This window comes from Perca flavescens, chromosome 19 (assembly GCF_004354835.1).
Source record: "Perca flavescens isolate YP-PL-M2 chromosome 19, PFLA_1.0, whole genome shotgun sequence".
In the NCBI taxonomy this organism is placed as follows: Eukaryota; Metazoa; Chordata; class Actinopteri; order Perciformes; family Percidae; genus Perca; species Perca flavescens.
In genome coordinates this window covers 20,818,392-20,841,314 of record NC_041349.1, presented here as the reverse complement: position 1 = coordinate 20,841,314, position 22,923 = coordinate 20,818,392, and the positions used below count along the sequence as shown (strand labels likewise).

Sequence of the window (22,923 nt, the reverse complement as noted above, 5' to 3'; positions counted from 1 at the left end):
CAGCACTATATCCTTACACAGTGTAAAAGCAGGGATGAGCCAAAGTTTTAACTTTTGCTGCAATATAGGAGGAAAATACTTTAAGATACTGAAAGCAATAGCTTTGGGATATGTTTCTGATGAGTATTTCCTTTGTCAGCTACCAGAGACAGCTTGAAAGTGGATACGAAGCCATATGGCACTCTGAACCCTCAAACTACTGTCGTCTAACTGCTAAGTGCTTCATTTTTCACACTTGCATGAGGTCCGTTGTATTTATAATTTATTTAACAGAAGGTTAAGCATCACACAGTAAACAGGACATTATATGCATATTTAGGCAATTTAACACCCACAAACTACGACGCCTTGTCTCTCCTAATACTAAATTTAAATTTTTCCCCCCGCTGTTTGAAGATGTGACCCAGGATATGTTGCCCTATTAGAAAGCAATAACGGATAAATTGCTTTGCAGAAGTATAATAAAGGAGCGCTGTGAAAGACTGCAGGCGCTAAATAATTTCATTTTCAATTGTTAAAATATGACACATTATTAAAATTTAAAAGCCAGTGTTTTTTTTTGTTTGTTTTCTTTTCCCTGACCTGCAGGGTATTTCTGTGTTTATTTATCAGGAAATATCTGCCAGTCTGACTCAATGCTCAGACTTTCTCCGTCAATAGATTTGCACCGAGTTGAGGTATGCACTTAACACTTGTTTCCTGTCATGCACAAGCTCCATATGAACACAGATGTGCATTCATGCTTCTCACACTCAATTTAGCCTGAAACACGAGCCAACTTTCAGACCTCGGACTAATGACTGTTGCTCTGCTGTTTAATGTGCAAGTCCTGCTGTTGATTTGATGCGGTGTGATGTGCATGTGCTCCATGTGAACGAAGACATACTATGACTTTGGCATGTATGCCTTGTGTGATTTGATTACAGCTGCACAGTGCTGACATACTTCTGGAGTAGTCAGTTGATGATCCACGTAGAAGTGGATAATAATGAAACAGAATGATCCTTGTGTTATGGGTTATAGCTAGTTGATCCTAGTATTATTAGTACGATAAGGAAAATGTAACATTTGACTGTTCCTTGCCTGTAACCCCGCACGCTAATGTAGCTAATTAATAACGTGCTCCTTGGCAGTAATTCTGTATGTAGAATGCTAGTTAGCCAAGCATGTTAATGATTGCAGCTGACATTAGATAAACACGCCATTTAATCTGTTCCTTATGCTTTTGTGGTTTTCATTTTGGAAGTGCTAGAATAAACAAATCCACACTCTTTAAATTCCAAATATTACTTACTACAGCCCCATGTACACAGCTAAAAAATCGGTCACGGTTGCTAAAGCTATGATTGGACAATTGCTGTTAGAATGAGATGTTAAGGAGAACTTACAGCATGTTGACTGTGTGCATTGATTCAGGTGTATGCATATCCATATCCATCCATCCATCCATATATGGTGTATATCACTGACATAATAAGTACTATTTACATAATGCTAAAAACAAGACACATCACATACCGCATCTGTGTCAAAATACCTGAACCAGCAGCATAACATTTAAGCAAATTTTAATAAAAACGGTCGTAAAATCGTAATCACTTTAGTCCACTAAATCTGAATGGATGCTTACAGTGCACATTTGTGCATTAACAGTCTTTAGGTCGTCTTATTCCCGAGCTCACCCACACTGCTTCGTCTCCATCAAGTCATTTTAATTTTTTTTTTAGGGATCGTCAAAGAAACTGTCAGCATCAGCTTGTACGGAGGAAATCGCTCAAATGTACTGAGTTATTGGGGCCATTTGCGGCGAGCGTTAGTGCATGGATACAGGCTTGGGTCACTGAGGTATGCTTCAATCTGAAAAATTATTTGCAGAGTCAGACTGAACAGAGGACATTTCTCCATGTCACTTCACTTAACATGTGGCCTTTCCATCGTGTTGACAGGTCCCTGCGTTTGACAGAATGTCTCCTGGGAAAGTTATGGAAATATCTTGTGTGCTGTTGTCCTCACCAAAACTAAATTAAAGCTATGTGGTATTTAAAGGCAGCGCTGAAAAATACTGTATCAAAGTAAAAAAAGACATGTCAGTGGGAAAGGGCAATGAAATGTTACTCTGGTCTGAATCTGTCTTTCACAGTCACATAGTGCTTGACATTGTCCTTTGCTATCACATCTGCTTTATTGTGCTGTTTTTAGTTAAAGTAAAGTAGTTAAATTATCTTCACTCTGTCATAGAATTGCAATCCTTGTAATGGTCGCATCACGGCTAAAGCACAGTGCTTGTTTACTGTGGGAATAGACCTATACAGGGAATGGTTTTTGGCTGATGTCTGATTTAGCTCTGGGCATTATGTGAGGTCAAAGCAGATGCCGCTTATATGCAGATAAGGCTGCAGCAACTGAAGCAGAAACGATTGCAATTCACGCCCGTGGGCTTTTTCTTTACACATTTTAGACAACAGAAAACGGGAGCACAGCAGTACATGTTGCCATCATCAATCACCTCAGAGACTCAGTCACTGTGATGTGTCAAAAAGGATGGAAGGCATGATTCTCAATGATAGGGCTGTTAAAAATGCAGGCTCCTGAGTAGATGGCATTAGGGTATGTTGTGGTTGGAGGTGCCAGAGCTGAACCAGCAGGGAAACTCATCTCACATGTTTACATACACGTAGGAATCCAGGTTATTAAGGGAAACCAGGCATGGAGACAGGAAATCAGAAAACATTTTTACTTTAATGATTACATGCACACGGTCAGCAATTCGATTTCTCTCAGACCCAGTACCATATATTTTCTATTTTAAGCTGCAGATTAATACACATCTGGTGCTGTAGTGAGAGTTGACGGCAGCAGAATGGTGAATGTGGGTCAGACTCAAAAAAAATGATGCCCATGTTCATCATAATGAAGGAACATTTCACCTAGTGAAATGTTGTTAATAGTTGTTTGATCGATGGAGCTCTATGGCACAGATGAATAAGATATCAGGCTTTTGCTACATAGACAATACTTGTTAGTAGGATCACATTATTATTGATTATTTTACTGACCGTAACAAAGCACAGATGTATTTTTAAAATATGGGACTACATTTTTGCATGTAAAGTTTTTTCCTTAATGTGGTGAATCATACAAACCTGCACAGAATCTATGAAGTAAAATAGGCCCACTGACATATATATATATATATATATATATCCCCAGACAAGGCAATACCATTTTAATTTTTAAACTGATGTGAGTCAGGTCTATGATTCACACGAATTTAACTCTCCCCATTGGCTGCATCACATTACTCATTTTTCAATCTCAGTTTGGAAGTATCCATCAAATTTGATGAAGCCTCTCAAACTCAAGATGGTAACAGGTTTTTAGAGGGAAGGCAGCCCCTGTACTGGGAGTGCTAAGTCATCTGTTAATCAGAGACGACCATAATTATGCTAGTTGTGAGGCATTTTTCCCATTTCTCAATTTGTATGCCAAGAGTTGCCTAACTATATCCATTCTGAAATGACGTGAGCATTGTGGTGTTGGCCGCTGTTGCAATATTTCTACCCCTCCCGTTGGACATATTGGGTAATAAATATGAGATCCACCAGTACTGTCTCGCACAGATGATGTTATTAGACTTGCCAGCCTGAGGCATCAGCTGTGTGTATTGGACGTCTGTCAAAGAACAGACCTCCCTTCCCCCCACTCCAGACTCCCCCCTGTGCTGAAACCAACTGGTCCAGGAATTGCATGCCAGACTCGTGTAGAGTCCCAGAGACCCCGCTTTGCTCCATGTCCAAGTCAAAAGAAAGAGTCTGGCATTGAAATAGACTCCCCTGCACTCATGATATAGAAGTAAAAACAACAAAATCCTTTGCCTTGGCCAGCTTCATTGGGGAACCAGGGTGGGGTGGATTGCAAAGTGGTAGTAGGATAGTTTCAGAGTTTGCTTTAAAGGTGGCCTGTTGTGCAGGTTGAATAACATTCCAGCGTTGGATTGAAACAAAAATGAAATGAGGAGAATGAAAAGAGAAAGGATGGAGGGGTGGAAAGTCACCTTCAGTGGAGCTTTGGGCACCCCACTGTAAGTATGGGATCAAGGTGGCTGACAGGACTCCCCAGAAATGGAGTCTGTGGTTCTGTCTGAGAGGGTATAAGGTTTTGGATCAAAGAAGGATCATCAGTGCTGTAAAAAGAGCCACTGTGGCATCAGTGTCGAAATGATTTGACACGCCACGACTCAGTACTTAACCCTAAGATTTTCTAAATTTACAAGAAATGGGAACGCAGATGGGCATTATGGCATCACATTGTTTTGTCCCAGATTATTTTTTTAAATGCAGGGTAGGTTAAACAAGACAAAGAGTCTACATCCACAGTAGCAGCTGTGAGTCATAACGGTGCTTGAAGCTTAATGCTAACATTAACATGCTAACATGACCATATCATAATAGGGATGCTAGCATGCTGATGTTTAGTGAGTGTTATATTAACCACGTTCACCATCTGTTTGCTAACATGCTAACGTTTGCTAGTTAGCACAAAACACAAAGTACAGCTGAGGCTGATAGGAATGCCATTCATTTTGCAGGTATTTGGTGTTGTCAAGCTTAAGATTTTGACCTGATGAGATTCACCCTCATGAATTGTCTGTGGCAAATGTCATTGTAACCCATCAAACACCAAACACTGCCATCCCCAGAGCCAAACCACTAGATCACAATAGAGAAGTATATCCATTAATCTAATCTGTCTGCAGAGACACTATAAAGATTGTTGATTGGGTTTTTAAAAAATCCATGACTTTGGCATGACGAAACTAGCTGGATGACTTCTCTTTAAAACCTTATAAGCCAATCTTTTGGCCATATTAAATACAGGTTGTTCCCAGAGACCTCCCAGCATTGATACACTCAATATTGATTGGGAAAAGGCCAATACCATCAACTGAGCGTCTTTAGTTATCCCGTCGGCATAAACAAGAAGCAATTTCATTAAAAAGACTGTGGTCCAAGTGGGTCTGCAAAATTTCCACATATTTAGGTTGCTGTACTCTGAAGAGTCAAAAGCATTTACTGACTTCCTTGCTTTTATCCACTCTGTGGAGAGGGCAGAATGGTGTGTGTGGCCGTAGCATAAGTGGACAAATAACATTTCACCAGAGTGCATTTAGGACTTGAACCTGGGTCACAGTTGCAATGATTCTATGCTTTGTCAATTAAAGTGTGTTTTAGAGCAATGGAGAAAGAAGAAGAAAATGCCAAAGGTTGGGGATGTAAGATATTTTGATAGAGCAACTGTGTATTTGTCATAGAGTAAGTGTATTCCCTTGCTCTCTCTTCCACAGTGTATCCCAGCTGCCAACAAACACACAGTATTCCATTGTCTACAGAGGATCTGGGTGCAAACCCTATTATTATGCTTTTCAGTCCCATCAATTGTTGGGCCGTTCAGGTCCAAATATCCAAACCTTTTATTTGAATTCGTATCGTCCATTTTTAATTCTTAGACTAAAGGCTCTTCCTCTAACAGACTGCCCAATGCACCAGTCTGTAGCATTCCAATGTATGTGTACATGTGTGTAAGCCCCAATCGCAACACTGTAAAATCCATGGTTTACAGTCTGTTCTTGTCCTTTGACATTCGCTAACTATTCCCGACCATTATGTGGCTGCATCACCCTGGAAGACCTCCGCTTTCAGATTTAGAAAGGTTGCCTGCTGAGTCCAACCCAGACACTTTCAACTGCTCAGCCAAGAGACACAGGGCAAGGTCAGTGGATTGTGTGTGTGTGTGTTTTCACGCCACTAGCCAAAGTGTGTCCGCGTGCATCAAAACACAAAGGCACACACCGGCCAGAGAGTGTCCTCTCCTCCCACAGTGTACTGCAGGTATTCGCCATCCATGTTCTGATTTGACACGTTACACATCTAACTAATTTGCCTCCCCCTCACGCTCACACACACAGCGGATAGAACAACCATCGATGGCATCAACATGGCGTCAGTGTGATTCTCTCTTTGTGGTCCCCAATTCACTTAATTAAATCCCTTGTGTTTGCAGATTTGTACTTCAAAGTAAGTCGTTAATGACTTAATTAGAATTAGTCAGCATCTAGTGAAATTAAACCAGTACATCCTAAATGGCTTTTTTTGTAAATAGCTCAGCATGAGCGTTCATGCTGCTGAGTCTATTACACAAGGACAACATTAGTTGGAGTTTATGCAATGCTGCTGCAAATCTTATGTCTCACTTTTTCTTTTGTGTTCACTTCCAGTGAATATAATGTACTAAGTGGGCTGTAGGAAAAAGTATATCAAGAAAAAGAATAAAAAGCTTGCTTAAAATTTTGATTAAAGTCGTTATACCGTAACCCCGGGGGGCCCAGCTATCTCATCAGGTTTTAGAACTCGTGGTAAGACCAGGCACCTCAACACCAGCCGTGATTTGTCAGACCTAAGAGTATTTGCTTCCACAAGAGAGGAAAGAACTGCTCTCTTTGTCCGAAAACATGCCCCATGAGGATGTTTGCACAGACCAATCAGACTTTCATCAAACTCCATTCTATACTAGTCTGAGTGAGGGCTGAGGGACTCCATAGGCCGCAAGCTCTCCACACTTCTTCCATACGTTACTCGGCATGCACTTCTTCCCTGTGGCTTGGAAAAACAAAATGCCTAATTATAGATGATTATCTTTGAGCATGCTGTGATAAGTTGGACTCGGAAGACAGGAGGAAGAAGTGTTGGCAACTAGGGTGCCTTCTCGGGGCGACCTGAACCATAATGATTCGGAAATGGTTCATAGGATCTTGGCTGGGCTGGCAGCTGTTACCAGTGTACTCTAAGTTGTTTCTTTTCTCAGTGGTCTGCATGCTGTGAGGTGTGTAAATATCAACAACAATAGACAAGTTTACCTGTATTTCTCTGAATACCTTGTAGTAGTATCCACATTCTCCCTCTGCTTGTGAACTTTTGAACATTGTGTGTTTAAAAGTCAGCCCTTGAGCGAGCCAACAGGCATTCCCAGGTTTATTCTTGCTCGCTAATCGATCACTCCAAAGCCAGGTCACTGAGGTCTTAACAAGACAAGCTCTCTCATATTTCAGCAAGCATTTTCTAAAAATCTGCTAGACAACACAAAAGGAGCCTACAAAGCAATTCACCGCGATGACCCTTGACCCTTGTGTCAACTATGTTTGGACGATTACTTACCTTTTAAACACCAGGTGAATAAGAATGTCTGTCTGTCTGAACAAGGAAATGGATGATATTTGACCATAAAGAACAAGTGGTTGGAGTGTTTGGGCTGTTTTTCTCCTACATTTTCCATCCTTTTAATGTTATTTTTGAGTCTTTTACATCAATGTGCTACATTTCAAGGCTTTTGTAAGACAGTTTAGTCTAGTCAGGCTGATTATACTCTCATTCAGGTCAAAGCTGCATAGACAATAAGTTAGTGAATGTAGTAATGTACTGGTATATTATTAACTTGAAATGGTTAGGAGCAAAGGTTAACTCACAGAATAAGACTCATTCACTCATTATAAAGCATATTTGAAATAACGATGGAACAGCTAAAGGAAAAACAATGTTTTGCAAGGCAATATATGCAAGAAAATCATATATATATATATATATATATATATATATATATATATATATATATATATATATATATAGTATGTATTCACTTTAAGTTGAAGTGCTTTCGGTGTAGGTAAAAAGCTGGACAAAGAAATCTTTAAAAGAATGTATTTCAGTATTAGTGCCGGTGAATCAATAATGTCTTGCAACAAAACACCACAATATATTGCTTCATCGATTATTTTTTCCCCACTCTCATATTGATATTTGCACATTCAGGAACACTGCTACGACCAGAGCGTTTCACACAATAAAAGGCAGAGCATGTTCAAACAATAGATGTTTTGACTGAAATGTCAACAATAAAAAAGGTCCTTTGAGTGTTCGCTGTGTAGCAGTGAATCTTTTTCCCCACTGTGTTCACAAATTATACTGTTACCATCTTCCTTACAGGGAGTAACTCATTATATTAAGATAGTTTTTGGAAATATATTTCATGACATGTGAAATAGTATATGTATATATATATGTATAGTATGTGTAAATAAAGTCATAGTATAGTATGTGTAAATGAAGTCATAGTATAGTATGTCAAAAAAAATATCCTATATTAATTCGAAATAAAGTCATAGTATAGTATGTCGAAATAACGTCATAGTATGTCGAAATAAAGTCATAGTATAGTATGTCAAAAAAAGTAGTCAGAGTATAGTATGTCGAAATGAAGTCGTATAGTATGTCGAAAAAAGAGAAATAAAGTCATAGTATATTATGTCGAAATGAAGTCATAGTATAGTATGTCGAAATAGTCATAGTATAGTATGTGTAAATAAAGTCACAGTATAGTATGTCGAAATGAAGTAATAGTATAGTATGTCGAAATGACGTCGTAGTATAGTATGTCAAAAAAATCATATATTCGAAATAAAGTCATAGTATAGTATGTCGAAATAAAGTCATAGTATAGTATGTCGAAAAAAGTAGTCAGAGTATAGTATGTCGAAATGAAGTCGTTGTATAGTATGTCGAAAAAAGAGAAATAAAGTCATAGTATATTATGTCGAAATGAAGTCATAGTATAGTATGTGTAAATAGTCATAGTATAGTATGTGTAAATAAAGTCATAGTATAGTATGTCGAAATAAAGTAATAGTATAGTATGTCGAAATGATGTCGTAGTATAGTATGTCAAAAAAATCATATATTAATTCGAAATAAAGTCATAGTATAGTATGTCGAAATAAAGTCATAGTATGTCGAAATAAAGTCATAGTATAGTATGTCGAAAAAAGTAGTCCGAGTATAGTATGTCGAAATGAAGTCATAGTATAGTATGTGTAAATGAAGTCATAGTATGTGTAAATAAAGCCATAGTATGTGTAAATGAACTCATGGTATAGCATGTCGAAATAAAGTCATAGTATAGTATGTGTAAATAAAGTCATAGTATAGTATGTGTAAATAAAGTAATAGTATAGTATGTCGAAATAAAGTCAGTATAGTATGTTGAAATGAAGTTATAGTATAGTATGTGTAAATAAAGTCATAGTATAGTATGTGTAAATGAAGTCATAGTATAGTGACATGTATAAGGGTAGAATTAGCTCAATGAGAGTAATCTAGAATGATACATCAATGAGGGAATTTAGGGAATGAGGAAATCAATTTGTTTCTGTAACTTAAAGCCAGATTATGTTACTTTGTAAAGAATAAATATTACATTTAATGTGTTACTTATAAAAGGTTGAACTCATAAGCAATGAAAACTCCCTTTTCTCAACATATTGAGGGGTCTTCCTGCTACAGCCTTACTGAGTCTGGTATGCCAGGTAATTTATAATGGCTAATGTTAGAAAACTTTTGTTTGCACAGCAATTTATCTGCAATAAATGAGTAAACTCCCTGGTGAGCAGAGAATGACTCATGATCGAAATTGCCACATTAGTTTTCTGTGTTTCTGATTTCCCCTCCTGCTTTTTCTCAGTAAATGTCTTTGTTAATGTACACCACTTATTTCCAGTTTTTCATTTAAATGTGTGAATTGAACTTTTAGTGGACATTGATGGATACATAAGTATACACGCACACACCTGCCTTCTGTTCAAACCACTGTATCCTTCAGGTTCCCCCCCTCTCTCCTGTTTGCTTCTAATTGAGCTGTAAGTCCAGTCCAGGTGGAACCTATTTGAATTCCCTGTGGTCTTGACCACTGTGGTTGCCTGTGACACAGTTGTTCCTCTCATTTCCAGGCCATTTCCAACATATTCTTGCCATCGGTAACACTCATGCTGCAATCATTATGCCACCTAGACACACCATAGTGATTTGTGGTCAAAAACACTAACACAGACATGCAGGACCAGATGGAAGGGAGAATTAACATTGTAATCAAGTCTGTATTGAGTGCATGCAGCATGATACATAATGTTGAAAATGTGCATCACATTTGCCTAGCCAGGGATGCTCTGCAATTCATGTTTTAAGATTTCATTATATTCTGTGCACTTGGCTCAGCATTAGATAATGATATTGAAATGCATGTGCCATTGGGATCAGTGTTATTGACATTGGAATTTGCTGGACCCCTGATTCAGAGGCTGTGCTGAAATTGCTGTTGCTGTTTGTTTGCGTGTGTGTGAGTGAGTGATTTTTTTTCCTCCCTTCTCAAATCTGGCAGGGAATGAAGTGTCTATTGGAAAATTATGCAAATGCAGTTAGAGGGAAAACAAAATGCAATGAAACTGAGACCTAAAAAAGTAAAATACAAAAAAAAAGACAATAAATGGAGACATTTTCAGAGCAGATGCCCTTCAAACATGGCTTAGCCGAGTTCAGGCTGTGCTGAAAAATGATAGCAGTAATTAGAAAAATGGGCTGGTTCGGCTTTGTTTCACGTGTAAAAGGGTGTGACCTCTATTGTGTTTCTTAGCATGTTTTGGAACTCATGGTTACACTCCTTCATGTTTGCACCTGTCCTCTGACCATACTGTATGTTGTCCATTTTGAAAACAGTGAAGTGGTTTGTATCAGATTGATGGTCATACCATTTAGTTTAACCAATTAACAGCTCATTCAGATATATTCTCAGCTTCACAAAAATGTATACACAGTCTAGAGCTTCTGTAGCAGCTTTGCATGCTACCAATGTGTATATCAAATGTCAGAGGAGCTAGATAAAAAGTAATGAGATCACATTATCACAAGTTATTAGGAATCATCCTGTGAACGCCATGGATATCTGGACCAGATTGCATGGCAAATCATCCAATAGTTAAAACACTTCAGTCTGGACAAAAGTGGTGGATCGACAGACAGACAGACAGACATTGCCATCCCTAGAGCTATGCCGCTAACATGGCTAAAAATGTTAAGACTGTGGTAGTGAGGTCATGTTTTTTCACCACATATCTATCATACCCATGACCCTGCCAATACTGTCAACTTGTATCTTGGAAAATTGCTCTTGTCAGCATAATACATTGCCAATATATTGATGCCGCTGTCTAAAAAGAAATCCATACGGGGCATGGGATTTATCTTTGAGGTCACTTTGTTTTAAATCTATGTATATATCATATCGTTGTTGGTAATTTGGACATGATAATATGGAGTATTTTTGCCCTGGGCAATGACGCCTTAGTACTCACCCACAAAATGACTTTCTGTGTTTGTGAGCACAGCATGCCAATTGCTCCTGGTAGGTACTTAATGGCCAACATGTAAGGTTGTCATGGTAACCTGTCCACATGGACCACTATAGCAAGCATCACCAAATCGTAGACTGTTGTCCGAACCCGGTAGTAAAGATAGCTAATTGTTTTCCATACAAATGCAGCACTTTCATTTTGCAGCTGGTAAAGAAAGGTGGTAGTTTGAATTACTTCATGTACTGCAGGGTCGCTTAATCCATAATAATACATCGTCATTTATTAGTTTAATTATATTTTCTATTAATAACCTGAATCTGCAAAGCAACTAATGTTGTCAAATAAATGTAGTGGAGTAAATGGAAATACTCAAGTAAAGTACAAGTACCACAAAAATTTACTTTAGTACAGTACTTGAGTACATGTACTTAGTTACATTCCACCAGTGTTGAAATGATATAGCAATGTATATTGGTGATTTTATTTGAAAGACACAATTTAGACATTAGTGGAGTTGCTGGGAGGACATTTTAGTAACTGGACCTCTTTGAATCCCTGCACTATAGCAACAGCAGCTGAAGTGAACGCTGTACGTTGGTTTCGCTCACTGCAATTCATGACCTTCACATATCGGCTAGTACATTTTCCTTTACATCTTTGTCTGTGTCGATTTTTGTTTTTTTAAATCATCTATGAATCTATTTCATCCATCCATCCCATTTATCTCACTGATTTCCCTGTCTTTCTCTCTCTGTCTTACAACCCTCCTATCCTCCATCCCTCAATCTTTTACATTCCTCCCTTTCCCAATTTGTGATGATCCATCCCTCTCTCTTTCCTGTCCTATTACCCAGCCTCTTCCTCTTTTTCTTCCTTTGTCTGGGATCCATTTGTGCTGCATTAGGCAAGATATGCTGAGAGAGAGAGACTGGGAGGATAGAAAGAAGAAGGACTTGGAAAATGGATAGTGTCTGAGCTTTGCATTATAATGGAGAACTGTCTAAAGGCAGATTTGCTCTGCCTTTAAGTGATGCATCTGTCTGCATTTATTCACCCAACTCTACGTACGCTCAGGCCTACGTGCTTTTATTTCCCTCCCTTGTGGGAATGTAAACCATCCCTATTGTATCCTTGTGTACTGTTAAATATTTGTAATGGTAATTTCTTTTATTTTTTTGCAGCTAGCTTTTTTTTACTGTGTGTGCAAGTAATTACCTCTAATGGGTTGTGTTTCTATTGTCTTGTAGTTGGGAAGTGTTTTGTTTGTCAGGATGGGTTGCAGTGCCTTTGTGCGCAAGGAAGGAAGGGAGGAGGGAAGGTCCCATTATTTAACCCAAGCCATCAGTCACACTCAACAAGCCTATCATATAGGACCATTCAGAGACTGTGCAGGCTAAAGTTAGCGCTATTATCTGCCTGTCACTGGCTAGCTGTGTTCGGGTCCCTTGTGAAAAAACCAATTGTATGAGTGAATGCCTTGCTGCTCACGTCAAGCTCCAGGGATGCGCACAGTGCCTTAAAAGAGCCCTCTCCATTTACCTTCAGTATTTTTTTACACCTTTCAACTCTCATTAGAAAGCATGATTTTGACATTTAGTATTATAACATTGACCGCTCAATTTTAAACCATCAGCAAGGTTTGCAAGCCCAACCAAGTGGAAAAAAATAATCTTTAACTCTAAAGGAAAGGATCATCTCGATTTTAATCATCTCAGCTCATCTCCTAAGATTTCCGAGTGAGTGCTCATCAATCAAACTGTATGCAGACAGTGTGCTTGATTAATATTCATTTTATATGAGACACTTCATTTGCATGAACACACTGTCTGTCTCATAAAAATCACCAAGCCCTCCCCACTGGTGTGATAAGCATCTGGACATGAAACAGTTGAAAATCAGAGACATGGTACTTAACCCGGCAACACAATCCCACTTCATTACATAGTGTGATACAAAAGTGGGAGGGACTAGTAACATCATACTTAGTATGTACCCATCAGATAACACTGAGGATCAAGTTTCACTTTGTTGCAAAAGCATTGTATGGAATGCGTCTGGATTAATAAAAATCATGTTTGGTTTCCTCTGGTCAGAAAGTGCCAAATGGAGAAATGCCCTGAGGTGGTGAAGTGCATCAGTGTGATGGCTATCTCACCACTTATGTTGGGGTTACAGAGATGAGAGTGCTGCATGGGAAGAAATCCAAATCTCTCATTTAAAAGGTTTAAAATGAACATGCATAGTCACAGCTGACCTGAGAGTCAAGTTAGGAATCATCTGAAGAGATTTCTCCCACCCGTCCAGTTATATTTCAGGTAACGCTTAAAAATGCATATTGGCTTGAAACCATCTGTCTAACAATCATATCAATGAAGCTGGAACAATTAGTTGATTAATCGATTAGTCAGTTGACAGGAAAATAGTCAAGTTTTTTATGCCATGTTTTTGATAATCTATAATAAATATAATTTTAATAAGTAAACTTTCAAACAAAAGTGCCAACCCTTCACATGTTCCAGCTTCTCAGTTGTCAGTATTTGCTGCTGTTCTTTATCTTGTGTGATTGTACATTCAAGATTTGTGGGGTTTGGATTGTTAGTTAGAAAGAAATACGCAATTTGATGACCATTTGGGCTTTAGGAAAGTGTAATGGGAATATAGACCAAATTATCTTGTTAAATAGCTACACATATGGCCAGGCAATATGATTATATACAATGTAAGGAGATAGCAACTATTTTCCCCCTTTATCCACCTCTTTAATATCTGTGGTTGTATTGTTGACAATGATAAAAAAAATCAATAAGCAGAACTGCTTAATGACAATATTGGATTCACAGGATTAGTGTGTTGTAATATATTATTACAGGTATTTTATTCCCTGGTGTAAGAGAAAACATACATTTAGTTATTATTGCATTATATCGTGATACATATTTATAGTCAATTTTAAGATACATATAGCATGTTAAAATAGTTAATCCATTTCGGCCACACCTAATAAACAGGATGTTTTTTTTTTTTTTTTGTAAATTGCAATACACTGTCACATGATGCTGTGCCAGTTCATTACATGAGGAAATTGAAAAAGCATTCAGATTCCTGCATTATAGTTGGCATTTCAGTAAAAAAAGTACAAAAAATAATACTCCCAATAATCACCGGATCTTTATGACCCTCTTTCTTTTAAAAGATCTTACTGTCTTTTCAGAATGGATTTTGTTTGTTCTTCTAAAGCCAGAGCAATGCCTTCAGCAATCACAGTAGAGACACTGACTCATATGTAAACTGGTAGTTGTGTATTTAAATATGAAAAGTATATGTAAAAAGCATGAAAAACAAGTGGCATACTGTACATTACTTCTGGTAAACTCTCTTTCATTCAGGAGTTAGAGAAAAAAAAAAAAAAAAAAAAAAGGCAACCAGAGACAATTTACAGCAAGAAGCTTATATAAAATATATGAACTGGCCCTCAACAATTTCCCATGAGATAAATTACACTATAGTGGTGACAGGTAATGCACCAAATGCCAAGGCATGCAAATGATTTTCTTCATTCGTATCCATATAGAATTTAATTTAGTTTTCCAGCTTTCCCTCCTGAGAAATGTTTATTTCAGGTGGTGTCATTGATTAAGCACAGTCACACATCATGCCTAATTTCAACATAACACATTTGAATCTCACCCAATTCAAGGAGCACAGGATTGTTATCAATATGGAGATAGCGGGATGTTTTTAGTAGTAAACGAGCAGAGCCAAACATCTTCCCTTGTAGCTTTTAATGCTGAAATCATGAACAAACACCTTTACAAATAGGTGATTTTGTCATTTGCAATATCACCACACCGGAATAATGACTGCATATTTAGAATTTACATGTGAGATGTATTGTCTTTTGTCATTTTTAGTCTCAGTTTCTCCCAAGCCCCTTAAATGCAGCCTCCATTTAGGATCCAACTTGAATCAAGTTAATTCCATTTCCCTCCATTTGTCTTTTTCTCCAAGTCACGTGCGAGACAACATATTTCCTCTTCCCCCCCTTTCAACTATTGCTGATATTATATCAAGCCACTCCGTTTTGCTTTAACTGCATAGCAAAGTCAATTATTTCAATCTGTCAGGTTTCATCTGCGCCCCTTTGGCACACACACAATTACTAAAATAACAAAAACAACAACAAAAAAAGTTGTTCTGCAGGAAACAGCTAGTCATGAAGTCATGAAAAAGTCTCCTTGATGTGACTGAGAACGGAGCTGCAGTTGCTGCTCGTCCCACTAAATGTTGGCCAACTTATCTAAGGGAGTTATCCTAAATCCCCCTTAGAGTAAGTACCCTTGAAACGTCAGCACCATAATGTATCATAAGGCTCCTTTTGGAATACAAGACGAGTTGGCAATGCCAGACTACTGCTCTCTTTCTTTCTTTTTTTACTCTTCTTCTTCTTCTCTCTCTCTCTTGCATTGAACTGGGTCCAAGCTCCTCTCATAAATATGTATTTTATAATGTGTTTTTTTTTTTGGTGATTGATAGCAGTTCCTGTACCTAAGCCCACACGTTTTTTTAGAGTAAATTAACGACTGTGATAGTGAAGTGTTTTTCATTTTATGTGATAATTCCTAAGTAACACCTTGTGCTGTTAGATATGGCGCATAGAGTCTCACTTAGACACACACACACACACACACACACACACACACACACACACACACACACACACACATACACACACATACAGATGCCTGCACACGGTGATAACGCATGGAGCTACAAATTGTCATTGTCTTCTGCTATAGAAACAGCCACTACACTATCCTGCTACTTGCTACATGCATTTATTTTGACACTTTGGGTGCTAACCTGCCAAAAAAAAGCCATATGCCAACAATTATTTGGAAAACAGGGATATATTGTCTTGTTTTGAAATATATTTTCAACATGTTGTTATGCTTGATTTTGAGTCTGTATTTTCAATTTAGAAATTGTCCTACACCATAAACTTCAGGTCCAATTTGCCTCTTGGACAATTTGCCTCTTTGGTGTATTTGAATGTGTTTATTTCTGCAATAATGTATTTATTTTTTTTGTCAAGGGAGTCACAGCATCTAATTTGATGTCATATTTAATTTATCTCTCCTGCAGCTGTCAGAGCATTTTGATAAAAGTGCTGTTTACTCATAAGGATATTACTTTGATAAAATACACTCTTTCACATAGCTATTTAAATGTCTTAAATACCTGCCATCATATATATAATATATATATATATATATATATATATATATATATATATATACAGTATATATATATATATATATATGAAAATATATATATATATATATATATATATATATGATGGCAGGTATTTAAGACATTTATTTATATATATATATGAAAATATATATACCTGCCATCATATATATATATATATATATATATATATATATATATATATATATATATATATATATATGATGGCAGGTATTTAAGACATTTATTTATTTATATATATATATATATATACACACACACACACACACACACACACACACACACACACACACACACACACACACACAGGAATGAAGTCAACGACACAGTAGGTGTGGTTTAGGCGAGTTATGTAAGCTCTAGTTTTATTCACTCATGGCCTTCTGCCAATACTTTGCTGATGAGCACACCAACCTTTACCCTCCTAATATTGCCCAAATGGTCTGTTTAGGCAGAGATCCATAATAGGCTTGCTGCCCTTCTCTTAAACCTATTAATATCTGCTCAAGGAAATCTGATTGCTCTAATCTAGGATTTTTTAAATGGGTATTAAGAGTTGGATGGGGAAATGTCACTGTGACATAGGAAGCATACCTTCATGCAGGGATGGACGTGGACAATCTAATAAAAAGGATAGAGGTGTATTTAAAATTCACTGTTGGTATAATTTGAGATTTTGATGTCAGTCAGTTTCCCCAGTGCCTTGTCCTTTGATGCAGTGCTCACGTTTTGACCTTTTGTAACCAGATTTGCTGCCGTCCCACAAAGGAATTAACTCCCCGCAATATTAAAATGCAGTATGGAATGCCTAATGTGCCAAGGATAATGCTTGTGTAGAGGATGGCGGCATTGTGTGCACTCTTTGGCTTGCATCATTTTGCAGAGATTATATTTCTTCAGGAGGTCATGGTTGATAGTGGATAATAGAGGGGTTTGGATTACCTAATCATTAAAGCTGACTTAACCTTAATAGTTTGATAAGGATAATCCTGAGAATCTCATCAGAATATAGATGGAACATTTTTTATCCTGATCTAACAATGTTTTCTATATTCATACTTCACTTATTCACTTACGGGATGTGGAGTTGCAAATTTTCACGCATCATTTTGTGAACATTGACACATCCTGAGTGTCAATCTCACAGCAGTCACAAGCCAACACTATATAAATCCCATTCGATGTTCATTCAATTCAGTTTTTTGTTAACTAGCAATCGCTTTGCGATGACTTCACTCAGTTTTAGCAGTTCGTCGTTGACCAGTGAAGGGTAGCTTTCAGTGGGTCTGGTAAATCATTTTTGTTGACTAGAATTTTGGAGCGAAGCCTGCGAGCACAGTAGATGTTTCTTAGGCCGTGCAAATACATTCACAGGTGCAACACCTCAAGCTGTGAAGTTATGGCTCATGCCCACAGGAAAGAGAAAACACCGCCGCATTTCTTATGTCAATTACCATCAGGCCTTGCAAGAATACATAAGGTCTGGAGCACATATGCGTGTGCAAAGACGTATACTCCATACACACACATAGCTGTACGCCAAAGCCTAAAGCAGCGTGTGCTTCATCTCTTACTTCTTGTTTCTCTGTGGGAGTGATTTACTGGTAAGGTGGGGGAGTTAACACGTTGACGAGCAAACAACAACAGAATATCCCAAAATACACTTTGTGGTTCGCAACGCCTAAGTGTTTAGTTGATCACACCAGATATGAGTTCAGCTGACTGGAGATTGAGCAACTTGCACCGTGTCACTTGATGACAACTTGAAACTCACGATGCCATAAGGACGGCGCGCAAGGAGGGTAAAGCCATGGCGCATCCATCTGTTGTGCTTGTTACTCATTAATTTGAGTTCTTCTTTTCAGCTAACATGTATGTTTATTTTTTCATTTTTTGTAACAGATTTTGGACGGCATCTGGCACCAGAGCAACACGACTTGTGGTGTTGTGGGAATTGTGGCGCAGTGGAGGGAGCTGTGCCATAAAGAAAGCACCCGATTCGGGCATTTGCCAGCAAAAGACTGAACTCAACTGGGACCTTCAGCAGCGGGCGGTAAGAGGAGGAGGCCATGTGGACCGCACGCCTGCTAGTCCTTGCCAGCCTCTTCGCACCAGCCGCTCTGGGTGAGTTTCTCATTCATTAGAGCTTTTGTGTGAGTGTGTGTGTGTGTCTGTGTCTGTGTGTGTGTCTGTGGACGTGTCTGTGTGGATCAGATGTGGGCACAAAACATACCTCTTGCATTTTGTTACTGGCACGATTTGAAGCCGTATCAGAATTTCATCCTTTTGCTATTTAAGCGCCACATTCTGTCAGCCAACTGCGATAAAAGCCTCTGACTTTATGTCTGTATCCTTTTCGCCGTCTATCGAGCGGCTCTCGCTAATTAGCAGTTTTTTTTACTCCTTAAACTCCCAGCAACTTTTTTTCTGCACTGTTCGTATTTGCACTCTCTTGTCTGTTCCTTTCTCTGATTTTCTACCTATTTTTAGATCTGTCCCTCTTTCTCCCATCTCAGTCTCCTGCTCTCCTGGCAATAGGAAATGAAGTGAAATTACTTTCAAAGAATCATTAACACTGCTTTGGCTTAGTGGCGCATGTTTAGTATAGCGAGAGTTGCAGGAGGAGAAAAAAAAACTGTCTTTTATCATTTCACGCATTAAGATCTTAAGATGAAGTTGCAAGGACCCTCTTTTCCCACCTCTCGGTAAACGGAAACCGCCGTAGTTTTAGAGAGAGTTTCCCTTTGGTCTTCTGTGAATTGTTTCAGAGGCAAACTAAATGAAGTAATTTAAATTCAGATTAAAAGAAATAAGTGGTGGTGGTCGGGCGCTTTGTGGGTGTGTGGAAGTGTGTGTGTGATCGGATGATTGGTCACAATCAACTAGATGTAGGGAGTGTTGGGAGTGGGGCAATAACCCATAACAATGTTAATTTGATATGGCTCAAACCATTAATGGGAGATTTGAAGCTAAGTGAATTGTTTTTGTCCTGCGATATCTACGCAGCGCAGAGGCAACTGGGTTCAACATCCAGTGCTAATGAAAGCACGCTTTCCAGCATCGTTAGTTTTGTCTTAATGCTCAAAAGAAAGAGTTCAGGGGACAGCAATATGTCATACATTAGCTCTATTGACCAGAGGTGGAAACATTATGAGGCAGCGAGTCAGCCAAAATCCCACTAAGAAAGATCATGAGGACTACACTGTAGGTTGCAGTTTTAAAGTTGAACTACAATTCATTTTGATAAGATGATTGATTTGATCACTTTATAATCAACCAGAAAAAAAATACTTACTCACTTTTGCAGTGATAGCACCCACAACATTAGTGTTATCAATAGGGCTTCATTTTTGCTTCCAACTGACAATGTAGGTACACAGACAGTTAACGTTTTTATCTGTCGCTTAGTCCCACCTTTGATTTGAGCAATCCCAACATCGCATCGTGCCTCTGTACGTTAACGGCATGCTGTGATTAAAATCCTGGAGTAACATACAGATGGCTGAAGTCACACAAGGCTACCCGTTGTGAGTTTTAACAATCTAGTCAACACTAACCCCCCCTTCCATAATGTTGGTTGGACACAGTGCTGTTTGTGTGTGAGAGCTACCGATGACTCAGTACTGACTTGAAATGGAATGAATGAAATGTAATGTCCAGTGGGAATAATCTCTAACTGCCACTCTCCTTGTGGAATTAGTTAGCCAAGCTCAGGTCCTCATAAATGTTTAGTGGTGGTAAAAACACCAATTGGTGAGTTCATTTCTACCATTTGTAGTCTTTTTATTCAAAATTAGGGCTGCAACTAACGATTATTTTAATAATCGATTAATCTGTTGATTATTTTTTCGATTAATCGATGAATCGGATAAAAAAAAACAAAAAAGCATTAATTTACATCAACTCAATACACACACACTTATTCATTAAATTATTACAATCATTGTAGTAAGTGCAAGTTAAGTTCATTTATACACCACACACTAATATATTTGTCAACAATAACTGATATGGGACAAGCACATATATACATGACAACAGATTGAAAAATTAATGGGCCAAAAAAGGTGAGTGAATAAAACCGTGTCTTTAGTCTTGCAAACTATACCACCCCTGCTTTATTACAGTTATTACCGAGCTAACGCTAGCTTGTCATGCTAGTCTGCTGGATAACAAGTAAACAGCAGCACCAGAAGAGCTACTGGAGGGACGGTACGTTCCTCACTTCAGAACGGAACAGAAGTAGGATAGTCGCTTTTGCTTATCTTGCAATTAACACGTTTTTGATTGATTTAGTGTGAAATGCTCCCACACCCTGGATGACTTGGGTCGTACTGATTTCTCTGCCTCCGCCAAGTGTTTCAGAACAACGTTACGGGTCTCTCCGGTCTCTCTCCGTATTTCCTCTACCCCCGCTCTGCGCTTTTTTTCTTTTCTTTCGCTCCGCGCTGCTCCGCTCCGCGCTGCTTCGCTCCGCGCTGCTCCGCTCCGCGCTCAACTCAAATTTTTTCTTTAATCTCCGCTACTGAGTGGCGTAATAGTTGCGCGACACAACGAATCGATAATGAAATTCGTTGCCAACTTTTTTAGTAATCGAATATTATCAATTTTATCCATTCGTTGTTGCAGCCCTATTCAAAATAATGTCACTTTCCCCCATTTTTTTCTCCAGTTGTGCTTCTTCTTGTCAACATTGTGTTTTTGGCAGGTTTTTAATAAGATTTTAACTATCACGTCTTAGTACAATTTATTCTGAGAAATTACAGATATATACTATCTTAACATACAACTGCATATTATAGTTTTTTCTGGAACCCTCAACATTAACTTCAATGCACCAACTGTACAGTATACAGTACGCTGTTCGAAGTGACACAGGCAAGCATATCCATGCACAAAGAACCATATAGTAGAAGGCCTGTGTGCGTTCAGTGTTATTACTCCTTATTGTTTTTACCTCTTGACGTTGTATTTGATTAGCATTGACTCTTAAGGGCTCATCTACAACAGATGTGTCAATCACACAGCGTGTAAACATCTCTCGTCCTATCCACGTGAATCTTTTGTCTGTCTGCTGCGTTTGAGCTGCACTTTCAGACATTTTGAGACACATTTTCAGACACAAGTGTACACTGTCTTCTAACTAGAAATCTTGTGTCCACAACACCATTGGAACGAAAAGCATTTAAGCTTGTCTTGGGATTAAAGAGATTCATATCGATGGTCCATTGGCTGGATAAACATTAACTGTAGGACAGTCAGCCTCAGCCAATTAGAAAGTGTCATGGGGGATGGATGTGAGATGATATAAAAAAGACGGCCGTCTGAAACGTGTCCGCCGTAGACGTTCTGTGACAGGCAGTTTATTTAAAGGAAGTACGTTGTGTTTTTGCACGTTTTAGTTCATTTACCACACATTTAATATAGTACACATTAGTGCAGGATTACTTTTTCCAAGCATAGTTTTCTGGATTGGTCATAGTATTTTCCTACCTTCCAGGCTGCCATTGCTTTTAGTCTATGTCAGTATGGTGTGAAAGGGGATGAAAAAGCTGTCTAACCCATTTGGAAAAATGATCAGCAGCAATGCATTCATGATTGTCATAAATGGGCTGAAACGTTCAAAAACACCTGCACAGTTCTTCACATCAATCATTCTGTTTTGTTACTCATACCACAACAATCAATCAATCATTGATCCCATAGGAATAGGCCACATCCAACTGACACCGTCTAGTAGCTATGGTTTTTGGTGCTGCAAGGAATGCCCTAAAGGAACCACATTTGAGCATTTCAGGCTTGTTTGAACACCAGATTAAGTGGTTGACATCCCAAGTAAATAATTTGGCAGTTTTACTAAGAAAAAGTAATCATTTAAAACCCAACCCTGATGCTATAAGCAGACACGGCCAGATGTTGCCAGTAAATTGTTCTGCAGCTGGGGAAGCGTTAGTGGGAATATTCACCACAATGTCATTGTGCATGTTGCTCCCTGAGAGTGTTGGAAATGTGTACTCCAGGGGATGCTGGCCTACTTTGGGATCTCCAGTCCCTTTTGTCTATATACAGTCAGGCACAGGCATGCACACACATGTGCACGGATGAATGGAATTGAACACAGGAAATAGCACTTTATCTGCTCGTACCGTGTTAGCTAAGAGTCTGCTATTGAAGCTGCTCAGTGTCCTGCCCTTTCTTGTCTTTATTTGTATGTCAACACGTACCCAACTGTCTGACACTTTACACTTGTCTGAGGAAAATGAGGAATATTTCTGGACAAGCGTGATAAGCCTGTTTGGGTGGAGTTATTTGTCGTGTGTGTGTGTGCGTGTTTGTGTGTGTTTGTGTGGTAGGCAAGTACTGTATAGCTAGAAAGTCTTGCAAGATTAATAAAAAGTTCTATCACAGATGCTGTCACTGGG

At 38.5% G+C, this 22,923-nt stretch overlaps 1 protein-coding gene across 9 annotated transcripts in view; it reads left to right on the top strand.

Moving 5' to 3' along the window:
- Positions 1 to 22,923, top strand: part of LOC114574022 (adhesion G protein-coupled receptor L3) — a 219,952-nt gene that overhangs the window by 48,625 nt on the left and 148,404 nt on the right. For all 9 annotated transcript variants that reach the window (XM_028606304.1, XM_028606305.1, XM_028606303.1 and 6 more), the window contains exon 3: positions 18,404 to 18,625. In XM_028606304.1, the coding sequence (XP_028462105.1) occupies positions 18,571 to 18,625 (55 nt within the window). In that variant the 5' untranslated portion in view covers positions 18,404 to 18,570. The remainder of the gene's footprint in view (positions 1 to 18,403; positions 18,626 to 22,923) is intronic.